This window comes from Typopeltis vanoorti, chromosome 3 (assembly GCF_054136105.1).
Source record: "Typopeltis vanoorti isolate ZY-2024b chromosome 3, IOZ_Tvanoo_1.0, whole genome shotgun sequence".
In the NCBI taxonomy this organism is placed as follows: domain Eukaryota; kingdom Metazoa; phylum Arthropoda; class Arachnida; order Uropygi; family Thelyphonidae; genus Typopeltis; species Typopeltis vanoorti.
In genome coordinates this window covers 107,583,336-107,601,815 of record NC_143551.1, presented here as the reverse complement: position 1 = coordinate 107,601,815, position 18,480 = coordinate 107,583,336, and the positions used below count along the sequence as shown (strand labels likewise).

Genomic DNA, 18,480 nt, shown 5'->3' with positions numbered 1-18,480 from the left:
GTGGTAAGATATTCTGGAGATTGTTGAAGAAGGCTTAGAAATGGAGAAAAGAATGCTGTAATAGGAGTTAGAGATGATAAAGGTGACATGAAAACGGGAGAAAAAGATATTCTTGAAGTATGGTGTAATTATTTCGAAAAATTGCTAAATGAAACAAGTAGTCATAACACAGTGGTAAAAAACACTCAACAGGCATACAGTCACGAATACATATCCATACTTGAAGTAGAAAAAGCCATCGAAGGCTTGAAATGTGGAAAGGCATCAGGAGCAGATGATATTCGACCAGAAATGCTGAAGTATGATAGTATAAAAGTCTTACAGTGGCTGCACTGCATAGTTCAGAAGGCCCTGACTGAGGGATGAATTCCTGATGACTGGAGTAGAGCTATAATAGTACCCATATACAAAAAGGGAAATAAAACTGAATATGAGAATTACAGAGGTAATTTCCCTACTGAGTGTTCCTTGAAGATTTATGGGAGTATATTTGAGAAACGGTTTAGAAGAATTGTGGAAGAAAAGCTTGGTGAAGAACAAGCTGGATTCAGGCCAAAAAGAGGCTGTCAGTATCAGATCTTCACTTTACGACCAATAGTTGAGAAATCATGTTAATATAACAAAGATCTTTATTTAAATTTTGTCGATCTGGAAAAGGCATATGACAAGGTACCAAGAGAGAAGCTATTCAATACGCTACAGTTATATGGTGTCAGTGGGGCATTATATCAAGCAATACTTAGTCTTTATTTGAGTTGTAAGTCAGCAGTTAGAATTGAAGGAAGTACAGGAAGATGGTTTAATGTTAAATCTGGGTGTCAGACAAGTATGTGCATTATCCCCTCTGTTATTCATTATCTATATGGATCACATTATGAAGGAAAGTGGTATTAAACATGATATCAGAATTGGAGATGTTAATGTCAGCTCTTTGCTTTATGCGGACGATGTTATACTTCTAAATAAACCCACTACAAGTTTGCAAGATTCCCTGACTAAATTGAATAACTGTTGTAATAGATATGGTATGAAGGTCAGCATTAAAAAGACAAAGACAATGAAAATTGGTAGAATCGTTGAAAATGTCAATTGTGTTGTGAACAGAGAACCTGTGGAACAAGTAAAACATTTCAGCTACTTAGGCACGATTTTTACTGAAGATGGTAAATTAAATATGGAAATGGACAACAGAATCAACAAAGCTGGTATGGTAGGAAGTCAATTGAATAAATTCGTATGGAATAAGAGAGAAATTTATCAGAACATTAAATTAGCTGTATACAAGACAATGTTCAAACCAGTTTTAACTTATGGATCTGAGAGCTGGGTCAGAAGTAAAACACTTGACCAAAGACTAGAGACCACAGATATGAGAGTCCTGAGAAAGATTAGAGGGATGAACAGAATGCATCAATTGCAATATCATATTAAAAACGAGGATATTAGGAAAGAACTTGACATTGTCAACATACAGGAATGCATTAGTAGAGCTAATCTCAGGTGGTATGGTCACTTAAACAGAATGGACGAGGAAAGATTAGCAAAACAGGTGTTCTCTGCCAGGTTGGTAGGAAAACGACCCAGACGAAGACCACGTTATAGGTGGATTGATACGGTACAAAGTGCCTTAGACGATAGAAATATAAGATCTGATAATGTTGGAGTCTTGACAAGTAACAGACTGATTTGGAGGAAAATTGTAGATAGGAAGTTAGTAATGATGTAAATTTTTCATGTAGTGCTATCATATCCTGTACACTCCTTGAGGGTACGTCAGGAATTTGATGATGATAATGAAGTCTCATCGTTAAACAGCTGTATTTTCTGTTTGTAAATCATTTTTGTAATCTTAAGTACATGATCTTCTATGTCTAATATATTGAACATTTTATTATGTTTTACCTGGTCAAAAGCCTTCTGAAAGTCTATGAAGCATATGTAAATATTCCTATTTCTTTCTATTAGTATTTTTAGTTCCAGGTTAGCATTAATGCTTCCCATTCCTCTTCTGAAGCCTTTCTGTTGTTCACTCAGTTCACCGCTTATGGCTCTTTGAATTTGTTTGTTAACAATGGTTTAAATAATTTTAGATGCATGGGATATTAGGCTCACAGTTCTGTAATCCTTGCAATTTTGTTTCTTTGAAATTGGTATGCAGGTAGATGTAAAAACTTTCTGTAAAATATAGATGTAAAAAAATTGTATTGTTTTATAGATGTCCTGAATGGATTCCACTAAATAGTTATTATTGCCATTCAAAGCTTTCATCAGCTCAGCCGGAATATTATCACTCCCAGGGGATTTATTCGACCATCCCTCCCCTCATCCACCACCGAGGGGACGCCCTAATGTGCTTTCACCTCTTCTTTTTAGCATATACTCAGAAGCCATATTTCAAAAAGTCTTAAAAGGAAGAAAAGAAGGGATTAATGTAAATGGTGAAATCATTAGTAACATCCGATATGCTGATGACACAATATTCAGGATTCTTTGAAGATCCTGACAATATTCAGGATCTTCAAAATCTTTTGGAACTAGTGAATGAAGAGAGTGAAAAAATGGGATTAAAAATAAATATCACCAAAACTAAATTCATAGTCATAAGCAAGAAATCAATTCTTAATTCAGTACTTTCTTTAAATGGAAAACAAATAGAAAGAGTGACAAAGTTTAAATATCTTGGATGCTGATTAAATGAAGATTGCAATCCAGAAATGGAAATAAAAGTTAGAATTGAAATGGCAAGAAAAAATTTTCTCCTGATGAAATCAACACTGTGTAACCACAGTTTAAATTTAGAGCTTAGAGTATTCATCGTTAAATGCTATGTATGGTCTGTACTGCTGTACGGTGTAGAAACTTGTAGATAGGAAGTATCTACCTTGAAGTACCTTGAAGACAACAACATCAATAAAAAGACTTGAAGCCTTTGAGATGTGGTTATATAGACGAATGTTAAAAATCCTGTGGACAGCAAAAATGTTCAATCAGGAAGTACTGGAACAAATGGGGAAATCATGTGAACTTTTAGATACCATAAAAAGAAGGAAAACTGCATATCTTGGTCACCTACTTCATAATGAAAAATATAAGATACTTCAATTGATTATAAAAGGGAAGATAAATGGAAGAATATGACAAGGAAGATGAAGAAAATCTTGTCTGGCAGACATCAAACAATAGACTGGCATGAACTCTGAGAGACTGCTCAGAGTGGCTGAGGATCGCTCCAAATTGCCAAGGTGGTCGCCGATGTCCGATAAGAGATGGCACTCGAAGAAGAGAGACCTCCAGGAAGTCAGGGACTCAATGAGGGAGGCCACATATTACCCGCACCAGCTATCATACTTATTCCTGAATTCATTCACACTGCTTACACACAATATTATTATTATTATTATATGACACCTCCAGGGAGTCCAAAGACTCATCGAGGGAGGATATCTACTCTACAATTTTGTCTCCACCACTCACTCTCCACCAACTACAACTGCATCAATGGCATCTACTGTCCAGCACCACCAGTAGTATTTTCTCAGACAATCCCAAACATCCATGCCTATGGCGGGATTCGAATCCGCAGTCTCTTGGCTGGAGACTAGATACGCTAACCACTCGGCCGAACAGGCTGGCTAATCCAATGTCCATTTCAATTACACACCACTCTATGAGAAAAAAAATCTAAATCTCACCATTCTTCACAGCATTCTCGGCTTCCAAGGATGCCCTCCTGTCATTTCCCCATCCTCCATAAAATAAAAAAATTCTATCAACTGAAATCCTATATGATCCTTTCAGAAGTTTGTGAGCCTTAGTCATCATTTCTCTTTCTCCTGTTTTCTAGTGTCTGCAGTCTACAAATTCTCAATCTGTCTTCATAATCAGTATTTCACAATCCTGATATAATTTGTAATACTTTACATTGTATCAGAATCACAACGGAAACCAGGAGCCAGACCTGCACACAAGAGTTCAAGTGAGGTCTTATGAAGGCCTTGTAAAGAGGCAAAATGATACCCTTATCTTTACATGTGAAAGAACATTTCAACATTGCAGTTGAGTTGCATTTACAATCTGCTATATGACCCCTAAACTTCAACTTCCTATCTATTAACACTCCAAGATCCCTAGCCTGATCAGCTTCTTCTAGCATAATCTCACCAATATAATAATACATTGGATATCTAATCACACCAAAGTACATAAATTTGCATTTACTCACATCCATGCCCACAATTCTAGCCTATTGAAATCATTCTGCAAGTACTGTATATTAGCAGCAGCAATCCTGATTACCCTACCTATCTTTGGTCCTTCTGCAAGTACTATATATCAGCTGCATTCCTGATTAACTATCTTTGCATCATCAGGAAATAGCTATATGTCGCCTTTTGATTCCTTCCCAGTGCCATTAATGTAATTGAATAACAGTGGACCAAGGACTGATCCTTATGGTACAGCACTGGTTACCTTAAATCTTGCAGACTCGCATTCATTGTATACCACTTTTTGATTTTTCAGTCAGCCATCCTTTTATTATTTTTATTATTATTAAGAGAGACCTCTAGGGAGTCAGGAACTCATCAAGGAAGGCTACATGCACCAGCTATCATACGTATTCTTGAATTCATTCACACTGCTTGCACTCACAACATCCAATGGCAATCCATTCCAATCACGCATCACCCTATGAGTGAAAAACCTAGCCCTCATTGCCTTCTTAGTGGCACTCATTCTCAGCTTCCAAGGATGCCCTCCTGCCCTTTCCCCACCCTCCATAAAATAAAAAAATTCTATCATCCTGTATGATTCTTTCAGAAGTTTGTAAGAATCAGTCATATCATCTCTCTTTCTCTTGTTTGCTAGTGTCTGCCGTCTACAAATTCTCAGTCTGTGTTCATAATTAGTATTCCACAATCCTGATATCATTTTTTACACTCTCCTTTGCACTCTCTCTCTCTCCACTTTATTAGAATCACAACGTAAACCAGGAGCCCAGACGCAATAGTCCAAGTGAGGTCTTATCAAGGCCTTGTAAAGAGGCAAAAATGACATTCTTATCTTTACATGTGAACATTCATTTCAGCATTGAGTTGCATTTGCAATCTTTGTTACATGGCTCCTGATCTTCAACTTCCTGTCTATTAACACTCCAAGATCCCTAGCCTAATCAGCTTCTTCTAGCATAATCCCACAAATATAATACGACATTGGATATCCAATTATGCCAAAGTGTGTGCATTTAATGACACTAAACTGACATCCAGTTTCCTATGCCCACAATTCCAGCCTATTCAAATCATTCTGGAAATTCAGCATATCAGCATCAGACTGATTACCCTACCTATCTTTGCATCAATCAGCAAATAGCTGTATGTCACTTATCAGATCCTTCCCAATATTATTAATGTACAGATTGAATAACAGTGGACCAAGCACTGATCCTTGTGTTACACTACTGTTTACCTTAAATCTTACAGATTCACATCCTCCATATACCTTTTTGACATCTGTGAGTCAGCCATGCTCTTTAGATTTTTAGAAGGCTTTTTACAGTATCGACCAGAACGTGACATTGCCAGGATCCTATGGAATTGACAGAAAACTAATAGCTTTATTAAAAGATGTTTATAAGAATGCAGTTGCTGCAGTTAGAATAGGTGATGATTTGGGGAAATGGTTTAGAATAAGCAGAAGTACTAGACAGGGGGACCCAATACACCAAGCATTTTCATTGCACATATAGAAAGAGCAATGGATAAAATGAAGGAAGATGCAAAAGGAATATCAGTACGTGGGATGAGTGAAAATTAACAGTCTGAGATTTGCAGATGACATTGTTATTATTGAAGAAGATGAAAGAGAACCACAGAAAACAGTGAAACTATTAAATGAGGAAGGGAAGAGATTTGGACTTGTTATGAACTTGAGAAAAAACAAAGACAACGGTATTTGGTGAGAAGAACATGAAATTAAAGATACACATGGATGGAACTGATATAGAAATTGTAGAACAATATACATATTTGGGAAGTAAGATGACATATGATTTGGACTGTAAAAAAGAAGTAAAGATCAGAATTGCAAAGTGAAGAACAAATCTGAAGGTCATGGATAACATCTGGAAAAGTAAAGTGGTCAGCCTGCAAACAAAACTAAGAGTACTAGAAACATGCATCTTTAGCAGTTTACTGTATGGATCTGAAATGTGGGCAATAAATAAGGAATCAAGGAAAAGAATAGTGGCATTTGAAAGAACTTGTTTTAGGAAGATTCTAAAAATAGGATTCTAAGAATGTGTACAGAAAATCACAAATGAAGAGTTCTTTCAGAACTCTTTATTTGTGATTTTCTGTACACATATATAAGCAAAGATATAAGCAAAGGGGAGAATTTAATGCAGAAAATTATACAACTTGTAGCTTCATTTATTTGGACATATCTGCAGAATGAGTGAGGACCAAAAGATAAAGATAATCATGTTTGGTATCATGGATGGTGTAAATAGAAATAGACCATACAGAGAATAAATAGATGACATAAAGGACTGGTGTGGAATGGGTTTATAGAAATTGCGACACTGCACTGGACAAAGAAAGATGGTGAAGGTGGCATCGATACCAATCGGCTGTGAGCCCATGGTTCGTGATGATGATGATAAATACCCACTATCAATTAAGTTCCAAAAATACCCCTGATTTCTCTCACAACAGTATGGTATAGTATTCTTTTTACTCTACACATGCTCCACCATGTGTCATACCTCTGGTTTTCATTTAATTCATGAAGTGAGAAAAATGAGCTGCCATTGCATGTTATTGTTATGGTACTTTACGAAAACTGTAAATCTCACTCACTTTAAACAAAAAAAAAGTAAGGTTTTCATATGATGAATATATTTAAATTAAATTGCATCAATCATTTCCAGCAAATAAATTTTATAATCAAATTAATGCATTCATTCAATTCAGCATTAACCCTATACTGTCTTATATATTAACCCTATTATAATACAGTGTGCCCAACATATGTAACAGACAAGAATGGCAGCTCTGTACCATTAACACTCAGTAGTTAGTATGAAGTTAAATATTATTTTTAATATAAAACAAATCCATAATTACATGAAATCGCAGTACACTTGATGACACAGTCTACAATATTTATCACACTTGGTAGCAGTCTGTCAGGTGATTTATGCACCCACGTCATTGTTAATTAACTACTTTACCCGGTGCCCCATTTTGTGTGAAAATGCTGAAGTAATTTTACGGTTTATTTACTACCTTATTTCCTATTTTCAAATTATTTTGCCTGTCTTTTTCATATTATTTTGTTTCAGTTAGTAATTCCATTTCTTTGTTTATGACACAAAAAAAACAAAAATAAAATATGAGGAAGAAAACAGGAGCTTTAGGAGTGAATGGAAACAAGATTTTGCATTCATTAATAACAGAGGAAAGCCATTGTGTATTATTTGTGAACAGCTGTTGCAAATTATAAAGTTGGTAACTTAAAATATCATTAACAGGAGGAAAAAAAAACATTCACAATTTGCAACTCAATATCCACAACTCAATATCTCTGCCAGGTTGGCAGGAAAACGACCCAGAGGAAGACCAAAATATAGGTGGATTGATACGGTACAAAGTGCCTTAGACGATAGAAATACAAGATCTGATAATGTTGGAGTCTTGACAAGTAACAGACTGATTTGGAGGAAAATTGTAGATAGGAAGTTAGTAATGATGTAATTTTTTCATGTAGTACTGTCATATCCTGTACACCCCTTGAAGGTACATGGCAGGAATTTCATGATGATGATGATGATGATATCCACAGCATTCAGAATTACAGACAAGCTTAATTCTTTAAAATCGCAAACCCACATATTCAATAATTAATTGATATTTAATTTAAAAAAGAATGTATTTTTCATATTTCATTTATTGTAAAAAATAATATGCATCTATATAAAACAAGTGTGTCTCTGAAATATGTAATAAACAATTTTTGACATTTTGAAACCATTGGTTTAAGATTACCCCCCCCCCCCCCCCAAAAAAAAGCACTAAACGCTAATTGCAGTTCTGGAGGCTTTGTATGCAGCTTGTGGTTTTGGTTTGATCACATGAAGTTTGATCACTCTTGTAATAGACAAACTATTATTTTTTTTAAAAAATTCATTGTGCTTTTCTCGCAATATAATTTCATTAACAAAAGAAACTGGTAATTATAAACACAAATTGAAATGTGCACAATCTGAATAAATACTGTAGTACATCTATATCTTATTCCTCCAACATGTTTAAGTAGGTTTGCAATAATGTAGTATTGTCCTAAATTTATTTTCACAGCTTAGCTTATAATAAGAATTCTTCTCTTCTTCTTCAACCTTTTGGTTCTGTCCACTGCTGGATGAAGGGTCTCCCCCATGGTTTTCCAGGCCACTCGATTTTCTTCCTCTCCCATCCATTTCACTCCTGCAACTTGTTCCAATTCATCTCTCAATCTACTTCTTCTTGCTCCATCCATTGGTCTTCACTCTGTTGTTTTTCTAGTCCATCTTCCGTCATTACATGTGGCAAAATGGCCAGCCCATTTCCACTTAGCCTGTTTAATGTATTTTACAATATCCATGACACCTGTTTGAGATCTTATCCAGGTATTTGTCTTCCTATCTCTTAATGTTATTTTTACATGCTTCTCTTCATTCAATGTTGTGTTGTTCTCAGTTTTTTGTTTAGGGCTTCTGTTAAAGTCCATGTTTCTCCTTCATATGTTAGGACATGAAGCATTGGTTTAAAAGCTTTCCTTTTTTTTAGCCTCATAGGGATGTCACTTCAGAATATGTCTCTCATTTTCCAATATGCCGTCCATCTAAGGTGAATTGTTCATTCAATCTCTTTTCTTTGGCAGTCCTCAAAATATATCAGCTGGCCCAAATATACATATGAGGTAACTTGTTCTATTTCATGGTTTCCAACTTTGACAGTTCTTTGGTTTATGTTTTCATTCATCATTATTTTTGTTTTTTCTCTATTTTTATTTAATCCAATTACTCTGGAGGCTTCATTTAACTGATTTAGCCTTTCTTCCAGTTCTTCAAGATTATCTGCTATTAGGACATCACCACCTGCAAAGTTCAGATGATGCAGCCTTTCTCCATTTATGTTTATTCCCTTTGTTTTCCAATCAAGGCTTCTAAAGACTTCCTCTAGTGCAGCTGTAAATAATTTGGGAGATAATGTATCACCTTTCCAGTTGCCTTTTTGTATTGGAAACTTTTCACTGTTTTTGTATAATTTAATTACAGAAGTTGCATTATTGTAAATATGTTTTAGTGTTTCAAAATATGGTGTCTCAGTTCCCTGAGTTTCAAGTGCCTTTAGTATTGCAAACATTTTAATTGAATCAAATGCTTTTTTGTAATTTATATAGGCCAGACATAAGGGTTTGTTGTATTTAATTGATTTTTCAATAAGTTGTCTTAATGTGCAAGTGTGAAGACTATATATGGTGAGGAGTAGGCTTTTAGGTCTGTAGTTTTTAATTTCTTCCTTATTGTCCTTTTTAAAAATTAATATTAGAAGTGAATTGTTCCAATTTTTTGGAATTTTTCTCTGTTTTAGGCATTTATTAAAGCGTTTGGTCAGCTGTTTGATGGCAGGACTTCCTCCTAGCTTTAAGAAGTCTACCATAATTCCATCTTGTCCTGGAGCTTTTCCATTCTACGTTTCCCGCAATGCCATTTACACTTCACCTTGTAAGATCTCTGGGACATAATTGGGAGATGAATTTCATCGCCTGGTGTGAGACCACTGCCCCCGTTTATTGGAGACCTGAACTGGCTTGAAAAGGTTCCATGTTTGGTCTCTAGAGCAGAGTTTCCAGGCTATGTAAAAAATAAATAAGAATACAAAAAAATTGATAAAAATATATTTAAAAAAAATCCTTAGCCCACCCACAGTACAAAATGCCCTTTAGGTTTGCAAATAACCTTTCAAGGATGGGAGCAACATTAAAAAAAAAAAAAAAAATCATGAAAAAGTAAAGATCATAAGAGCAAAACACTGAAATGCTCTAATTGTGAGAGAAACAACCTAGCATACTCCCCATCATGCCAGATGCAGATGGACAATAAGGCAATCCAAAAAATTAAAATTAAAACTTATCAAGAGGGAGTACACCACAGAATACAGAGAAAAATGTAAGAAAGCCAAGCATTGTGTAAAACTGACTAAACAAAAGTCATGGGGAATAAAGTATTCTGGAGACTACTGCATAAAGCTTAGAATGTATTATGTGACAATTTCAGAAGTTTAAAGACTCACCATGAAAGTACTGTCTTACCTACTTAATCCTCCAGCTACACACAACAACAACAACACCACAACTGTCAAACATGTAATGCTATCTACTGCCTACCACCACAATCTTCTTGAGAGTAAATTGCATGTGTTCTCTTAGTTGATTTGCCTGTATTTCGGATGAAAATCCTGAGTTTCTAGGAGGGAAATAAAACGCTCCTACCTCTGTGTGAGATTGGCTAACTCAGATTCAATTGCAAAAGCCCATATAAAGATTTAAAATGGAGGAATGAATGAATAGAACTGTAAAAGGAATCGGAGATGGTCAAGGTAACATGAAAACTGGAGGTCAAGATATTCTAGATGCCTGGAGTTATTTTGAGAGATGGCTAAAACAAGCAGTGGCAGCATGGTAATAGAAATATTCAACAGGAATGCAGTTACGAATATTTATCAGTACTTGAAGTAGAAAATGCCATCAAAAACCTGAAATGTTGAAATATGGACGTTGCATATTACAGATCTGGTCAAAGGATCAAATTCTGAATTGAAGTAGAGCTCTTATAGTACCTAAACTACAAACCAACACTGTAGTCAACCTTTCTTCAGTTATCTTGAAGCTTGAAGCACTCAACTCTCTGTCATGGGGGTCACAACTTCGCCATTGCTCCTAAGAAATTACTGGCCGAGTAATTAATGATCCAAATTGAACGCTGGATTCGCCACCTTCCCTTCCAAACCACATCGCCAATGATATTAGATTGCATGTAGCCTGTGTTCTCAAAAAAGCAAAACTTCCAAAATCCAACATATCCATTAGTGAATACAAGTCACTACTAGAATTGAAAAAAAACAAAGAAATAGTGACCACCAAAGCGGATAAGGGGAACGCCACTGTGGTACTCAATCTTAATGACTACACAGGTAAGTGGATTGATCTAATAGTAAATCCACTTACCTCCCTGTTGAATACAATCCCACCAACTCTCAAATTAGAAAACTCCATAGTCTCCTTAAGAAGGTCACTTCTTGGCCTGTGGAGATTACCAACAGACTGAAACCATATAACTCTAGACCCCCCCGCATATATGGGCTCCCTACAATACATAAAGAAAATGTGCCATTATGTCCCATAGTGGATGGCATTATTCCCCCACTTACAAACTAGCCAAGCATTTAGCCAAAATGCTCTCACACTATACTGGCAACACACCATCACACATAAAAACACTCAGTCCACTTCAAAGCCAGTATAGAAAACCTTACACTCCAACATAATGACATAATGGTCAGTTTTGACGTCTCCTCCTTATTCACGAATGTTCCCCTCAAAGAAACCTGAGAGCTAATCCAAGCTAAATTTCCTCCCGATATCTGAGCCCTATTTCAGTTTACAATGAACTCAGGCTATTTCGTTTGGCAGGAAAAATTCTATAAACAGATAGAGGGGACAGCCATGGGTTCACCACTTTCCCCACCCTTGGCCAACTTCTTTATGGAGACTTTTGAAGAGAAAGCCTTAAACTCAGCCCCACAAAAACCTACCATATGGCTTCCCTACGTTGATGATGTGTTCGCTATTTGGCCACATGGCCCGGATTCACTCCTCTCCTTCCTTACACATTTAAACAACCAACGCCCTAGAATCAAGTTCACCCTGGAAAAAGAGGAAAACAATAACTCCCCTTCCTAGACACACTAGTCACCCACCAACCCGATGGAACCTTGATTTTCTCAGTTTATAGAAAACCCACCCATACAGGCAGATACATTCACCAACAATCCCATCACCCCCTTCCCCCTCACAACAATATGGAGTTATTAAGATACTATTCAACAGTGCAAAAATAATCTGTTCAAATGATCAAGCCCTAACCACTGAACTAAATCACATCCATGACACTTTCTCAGCCAATGGCTCCCCCCCCCCCCCAAAAAAAAAGAATCCAAAAAATACTTAAACCAGTTATCCACAACCCACCTTCCCCCTCCCCCTTCACAAAAAAAGATTACTCTAAATCCAACACCATTCCCTACATCCGAGGCACCTCAGAAAAAAACAACAAAATCTTAAAAAAACATGACTTGACCACTTGTTACAGACCACACAGAAAATTGGCATCCCTTATCCGCTCCACTAAAGACCAACCATTTCCCCTAGACCTATCTGGTGTATACCAGGTCCCTTGCAGCTGTAAATTGTCCTTCTGCCAAACAGGTAGGACAGCAAATATCAGAATCTCAGAACACAAGGATTACATCCGATTTCACCAGTACAGCCACTCTGGGCTTGCAGACCACGCTCTGGATACTTGCCACAGAATAAGATTGAAGAAAGCCACAGTAATACACCGCAGCAAGTTCAAATATGAAAGACTATTCGTGGAATCAGCCTCAGCCCTTAGGAACATGCCAAACCTCAACAAATTTGGATGCATGAGACTGCCCCAAATTTGGGAAACATTTATCAGAAGAACTTCAGCCCAAAGGCCAAGAACTACCAATATAACCCACCAGGGGGCACCATCAGGACTTGTAGACTTTGCTGTTATGTAATACTTGTGTGCACGTGTCTTTGTATTAAGTTCCCAAGAAGATGGCAACGTGACGTTTGCTGAAATATCAGAAAGTATATATTAAAGTTTATTTAATTTATATTTCTAGTGTACACTGTCAATTCCTTAATTATTAGTTATCATATTATCTTATAGTACCTATCTATAAAAAAAGAAATAAAGCTGAATATGACAATAATAGGAATTTCTCTCATGAATTTCCTACTAAGATTTATGCAAATATACAAATAAAAAGGTAAGAAAATTGTGCAAGGGAAGATTGGAGAAGAACAAGCTATGTTCAGTTCAGAGGATCTTAGGATGAGATTTTCAGTTTAAAACAAATAGTTGAGAAATCTTAGGAATATGACAAGCATCTGTATTTGTGGATTTAGCAAATGCATGTGACAAGGTGCCAAAAGAAAATCTGTTCATAACACTTCAATTATACACCTCTGTCCAAAAAGAAACCGAAATTTTAAAAAATAGAAGAAACTATGTTTCAACTGTTTGTGACATTTGTTTCATTAGAAGCCGAGTTATAGTACCAAGAGTGACAGTGTGTTTTGACGAACGGTTGGAAAATGAGTTTCAAACAGAGATCTCCGATTGACTTTTGTGTTAAACTTGGTAAAAGTTTTACCGAAATGCATCAAATGCTTAAAAAAGCATACAGTGATGATTGCTTATCCCTTACTCAAGTTTACGAGTGGTTTAAGTGATTTCAACGTGGTCGTGAAATGCTTGAAGGCGACGAAAAGCCGGGCCGTCCAAAAACTGGACCGAGCGAAGTTAACATCCAAAAAGTGTGTGATTTCATCAAAGAAAATCCGAAATTGTCTGTGAGATTGATTGAAGATGAATTGGGGATTCCAAAATCAACTGCGCACAACATTTTGGGCCTTCGTAAATTGAATTCGCGATTTTGTTCCCCACAAGTTGACCGACGACCAAAAAATGTATCAAATTGGATACTGTAACGACCTCATTAAAACCACTCGTAAGGACTCAAACTTCCTTGAAACGATCTTTACTGGTGACGAAATATGGTGTTTTGAGTATGAGCCCAAAACAGAGTGCTGAGTGGAGACCACCAGAAAAGTTTTACCGAAATGCATCAAATGCTTAAAAAAGCATACAGTGATGATTGCTTATCCCTTACTCAAGTTTACGAGTGGTTTAAGTGATTTCAACGTGGTCGTGAAATGCTTGAAGGCGACGAAAAGCTGGGCCGTCCAAAAACTGGACCGAGCGAAGTTAACATCCAAAAAGTGTGTGATTTCATCAAAGAAAATCCGAAATTGTCTGTGAGATTGATTGAAGATGAATTGGGGATTCCAAAATCAACTGTGCACAACATTTTGGGCCTTCGTAAATTGAATTCGCGATTTTGTTCCCCACAAGTTGACCGACGACCAAAAAATGTATCAAATTGGATACTGTAACGACCTCATTAAAACCACTCGTAAGGACTCAAACTTCCTTGAAACGATCTTTACTGGTGACGAAATATGGTGTTTTGAGTATGAGCCCAAAACAGAGTGCTGAGTGGAGACCACCAGAAGAGGGGCATTCGAAAAAACATCACTTGGAGAAGTCAAAAGTAAAGACGATGCTGATTTGTTTCTATGATCCCAAGGGCATTATCCATAAAGAATTCATTCTGCCTGGCTAAATGGTCAATGGTGAGTTTTATCTCGAAGTTCTGAAGCAATTGATAGCGATAATTCATCGTCTACGGCATGAATGTTGTGATGATGCAGGCAGCTGGTCACTTTTGCACGATAATGCACCATATCATCGTTTGAACATTGTAAAACAGTTTTTGAGCAAAAACCAAGTTTGTGTGTTGGATCACTCACCATATTCACCTAATTTAGCACTCTGTGACTTCTTTCTCTTTCCCCGACTTCATTTGCCGATGAAAGGAAAGTGATATGATACAACACCATTGAAAATGTTCAAGCAGCAGTAACCACAACCGTCTGTTGAGGGTCGTGGTTGTATCCGAAAAACCAATATAAAAAACTTATTTAACAAATTAATTGACTGTACCAAACGCTGTATCGAAGCTGAGGGAGAGCATATTGATTGAAATAAATGATCTGAATAATTATAATTGGCCTGTGTTTTATTTTCTATTAAAAGTTCGGTTTCTTTTTGGACAGAGGGTGTATGGTATAAATGGAACATTGTCTCAAACAATATTTAGTCTATATTTAAGTTATAATTAAGGGAGGTACAGGAAGGTGGTTTGATGTTAAATCAGATGTTAGACAAAGGTGTACACTATCTCCACTGTTATTCATCTATATGGATCACATTATGAAGGAAATTGGTATTAAACATATTAAACTAGAAGGGGAATGGATACACTAATGCTTTTGGATTTTACTAAAGCTTTTGTCAGAATATAGTATGGAAGACTGTTGCATAACTTGGAAAATATGGGTTTGGATTATAAAATATTAGCGTGGTTAAGAGGATGGTTTACTGACAGATATCAAAAAGTGGTATGGGGGGGGGTGAGTCTCCAAGCTTTAAGGTAAACAGTAGTGTAACACAAGGATCAGTGCTTGGTCCACTGTTATTCAATCTGTACATTAATGATATTGGGAAGGAATTGACAGGCTACATACAGCTATTTGCTGATGATGATGTAAAGATAGGTAGGACAATCAGGAATGCTGCTGATGTGCAGTACTTACAGAATGATTTTAATAGGATGGAATTGTGGTCATGGGAAAATGGATATCAGTTCGATGTCAGTAAATGTAGTCATGCACTTTGGCGTGATTAGATATCCAATGTTGTATTATATTGGTGGGATTATTCTAGAATAAACTGATCAGACTGGGGATCATGGCTGTTAGTAGATGGCAAGTTGAAGTTCAGGGGCCATGTAGCAAAGATCACAAATACAAATAATTGCAATGCTGAAAGGAATGTTCACATGTAAAGATAAGGATGTCATTTTTGTCTCTTTACAAGGCCTTGATAAAACCTCACTTGGACTATTGTATGCATGTCTGGTCTCCGTTGTAATTCTTATACAGTGGAGAGTGTACAAAGAGGAGAGTGTTAAAAATTATATCAGGGGTGATAGAGGAGTTATATGATTAAGATGTACAAACTTCTGAAAGGGTCATACAGGATTTCAGTTGATGGAATTTTTCATTTTATGGAGGGTGGGGAAATGATGCCAGGGCATCCTTGGAAGTTGAGAATGAATGCCGCAAAGAAAGAGGTGAGGGCTAGATATTTCTTTCATAGGAGTGGTGCATGATTAGAATGGCTTGCCATTGGATGTTGTGTGCAAGAAGCATGAATGAATTCAAGAACAGGTATGACAGCTTGTACGAATAGTATGGCCTTCCTCAGTGAGTTCCTGACTCCATGGAGGTCTCTCTTAATAATAATAATATTAAAATTGGAGATGTCAATGCAGGTGATGTCATACTTCTAAATAAATCCAGTCAGTACAAGCCTGCTGGATTCCCTGACTAAATTGAATAACTCTTATAATAAATTTGGTATGAAAATCAATAACAATGAGAAACATTGAAAACATTAATTGCATCCTGAATGTAGAACCTATAGTAAACACCAGCTATTTGATCACAGTTTTAGTAAAGATGGCAAATTAAATATGGAAATCTATCTTAGGTGGCATCTTCATATTGAAGGTTTGCAATTATGGAACTATCCATAATACAACACTGGGATTAATACTGCACGGGAAAAAATTCTCTATATATTTTTGATTGTAGATCCATGTGTGCACCGGGATGGTTTGCCTCTTCTGAGGGAATCAAAAACCAGAGTTTCCTGGTGAAAAAACCCTCTACCTCTGTATGAGACTTGCTAACTCACCTTTAGTCAAAAGAGACATAAAGGTTTTTCACGTCATGGATGGGAATCAAACCGAGGTCTTTCTGAGACCAAAGGACTTCATCTATACCAACTGAGCTACAGAGGCTCAGTTTGGAAATAGGCAACAGAATTAATAAAGCTAATATGGTAGGAAGCGTATTGAATAAATTTATATCGAATAAGAGAGAAATTAATCAAAACATTAAACTAGCTGTATATAGGACAGTGTTCAAACCAACCAATTTTAACTTATCTTGAATGCTGGGTTAGAAATAAAACCCTTGATTAAAGACTGGAGACCACACCCTAGTACTTCTATATGAGACTAACTAAAAACTCCTTAAATGTTCTTTGTGTTTTAGTCAAAAGTATGTGTTTTCACCACTTACATAATATTATAAATATTGAAAACATCTCCAATATATAGGTTAACCCAAGCACTGCTTTTCTGTTTGAGCACACATTGTTTTCATTTTCAGTTATGTGTTATAGTTATCAAACACTTGTATATGTGGTAGTCTTGTAGTGAAAAAAAAAAAAAAAAGGTGGGTATAGAATTTGTCAAGAAATGAGTATTATTTACGAAATATGCTAAAAATCTGTATGTGGATTAAAAAAAAAAAAAAAAAAAAAATTGTAGATCAAAAGCAAATGGATATCATTTTTAATGATTTCAAAAAAATGATATTTTTGAAATCAGATTTCTTTGTGCTTTTAAGCTGAAACTTAAACATAAGTTATTTGTATGCACTCTCATTTGACTAGTTTTGATTTATAGGTCTGTGCTATTGTTTATTGCTTGAAATAGGCATTGACTTATTGCTAATCGGGAAGCATTTGTCCTGGTTTACATCATTTGTAAACAATAATTTCACATTAAAAGAATTGTCTGAGAGAATATCAGTTTTGGTAAATAATCCTTTTATTATTACTTTTTTTTTTTTTTTTTTTTAGCCTTATGCCAGTCCATCACTGTGAATTGATAATGATCCACACTTTTTCTGTAAATGAAGATACCACAATAACTTCAGTTTCCAAGAGAGAGGTTAGTGTGTAAAAATTGTTTTATGGTGGCCTAACATTTTTCATTCAAAAACAAGGAAAAAAACAATGCTGATGATATTAATGTAAAAATAAATATGGTAAGGTATACTGTGTGATGTTAAAATATTAATTTTAACTCACACAGACAAGCTTCCTCTATGCCTTATGTAGAAGAAAATATTTTTATTAGATTGTTCAGAGTTTTCCAAAGTGATTTGCTCACATGGTACACTAAATAGAAACCAAGCACTTATAATTCATGACTTCTGGAAGTCATTAATTAGTGTATGTAATATTTGCAGCCTTTCTTATGTCAGCAGTTACAATATTCATTCAGTGAACTTTCATTCAGACTGCATTATGTGCCTAATGGTACATGTGATTTAACTGTCAGTACATCATTTTTCAGTTTATAGAAATGACTGTTGGAAATGCTTGAGTATTTGTCGTTTATTATTTTAACGGTATAATAGAACACAGAAACTAAGTAAATAATTAATTTATTAACTTAATGCTGATATTTCGCTGGTGTTATAACCAGCATCTTCAGAGCACAAAAACACTGTTTGTCACAATACGCGAGACTATAACCATCAGGACTCTAGTCTTTGTGTTGCTTCTACAATTTTGTTTAAGTACACCATGTTGTTATAGTCTCGCGTATTGTGACAAACAGTGTTTTTGTGCTCTGAAGATGC

General features: G+C 35.9%; 1 protein-coding gene across 5 annotated transcripts in view; it reads left to right on the top strand.

Moving 5' to 3' along the window:
- asun (integrator complex subunit 13 asun) overlaps positions 1 to 18,480 on the top strand; it is a 333,447-nt gene that overhangs the window by 94,899 nt on the left and 220,068 nt on the right. For 4 of the 5 annotated variants that reach the window (XM_090415856.1, XM_090415857.1, XM_090415854.1 and 1 more), the window contains one exon: positions 17,693 to 17,783. The exons of the other annotated variant lie outside the window; for it this stretch is intronic. In XM_090415856.1, coding sequence (XP_090271982.1) covers positions 17,693 to 17,783 — 91 coding nt within the window. The remainder of the gene's footprint in view (positions 1 to 17,692; positions 17,784 to 18,480) is intronic. 5 annotated transcript variants of the gene reach the window in all.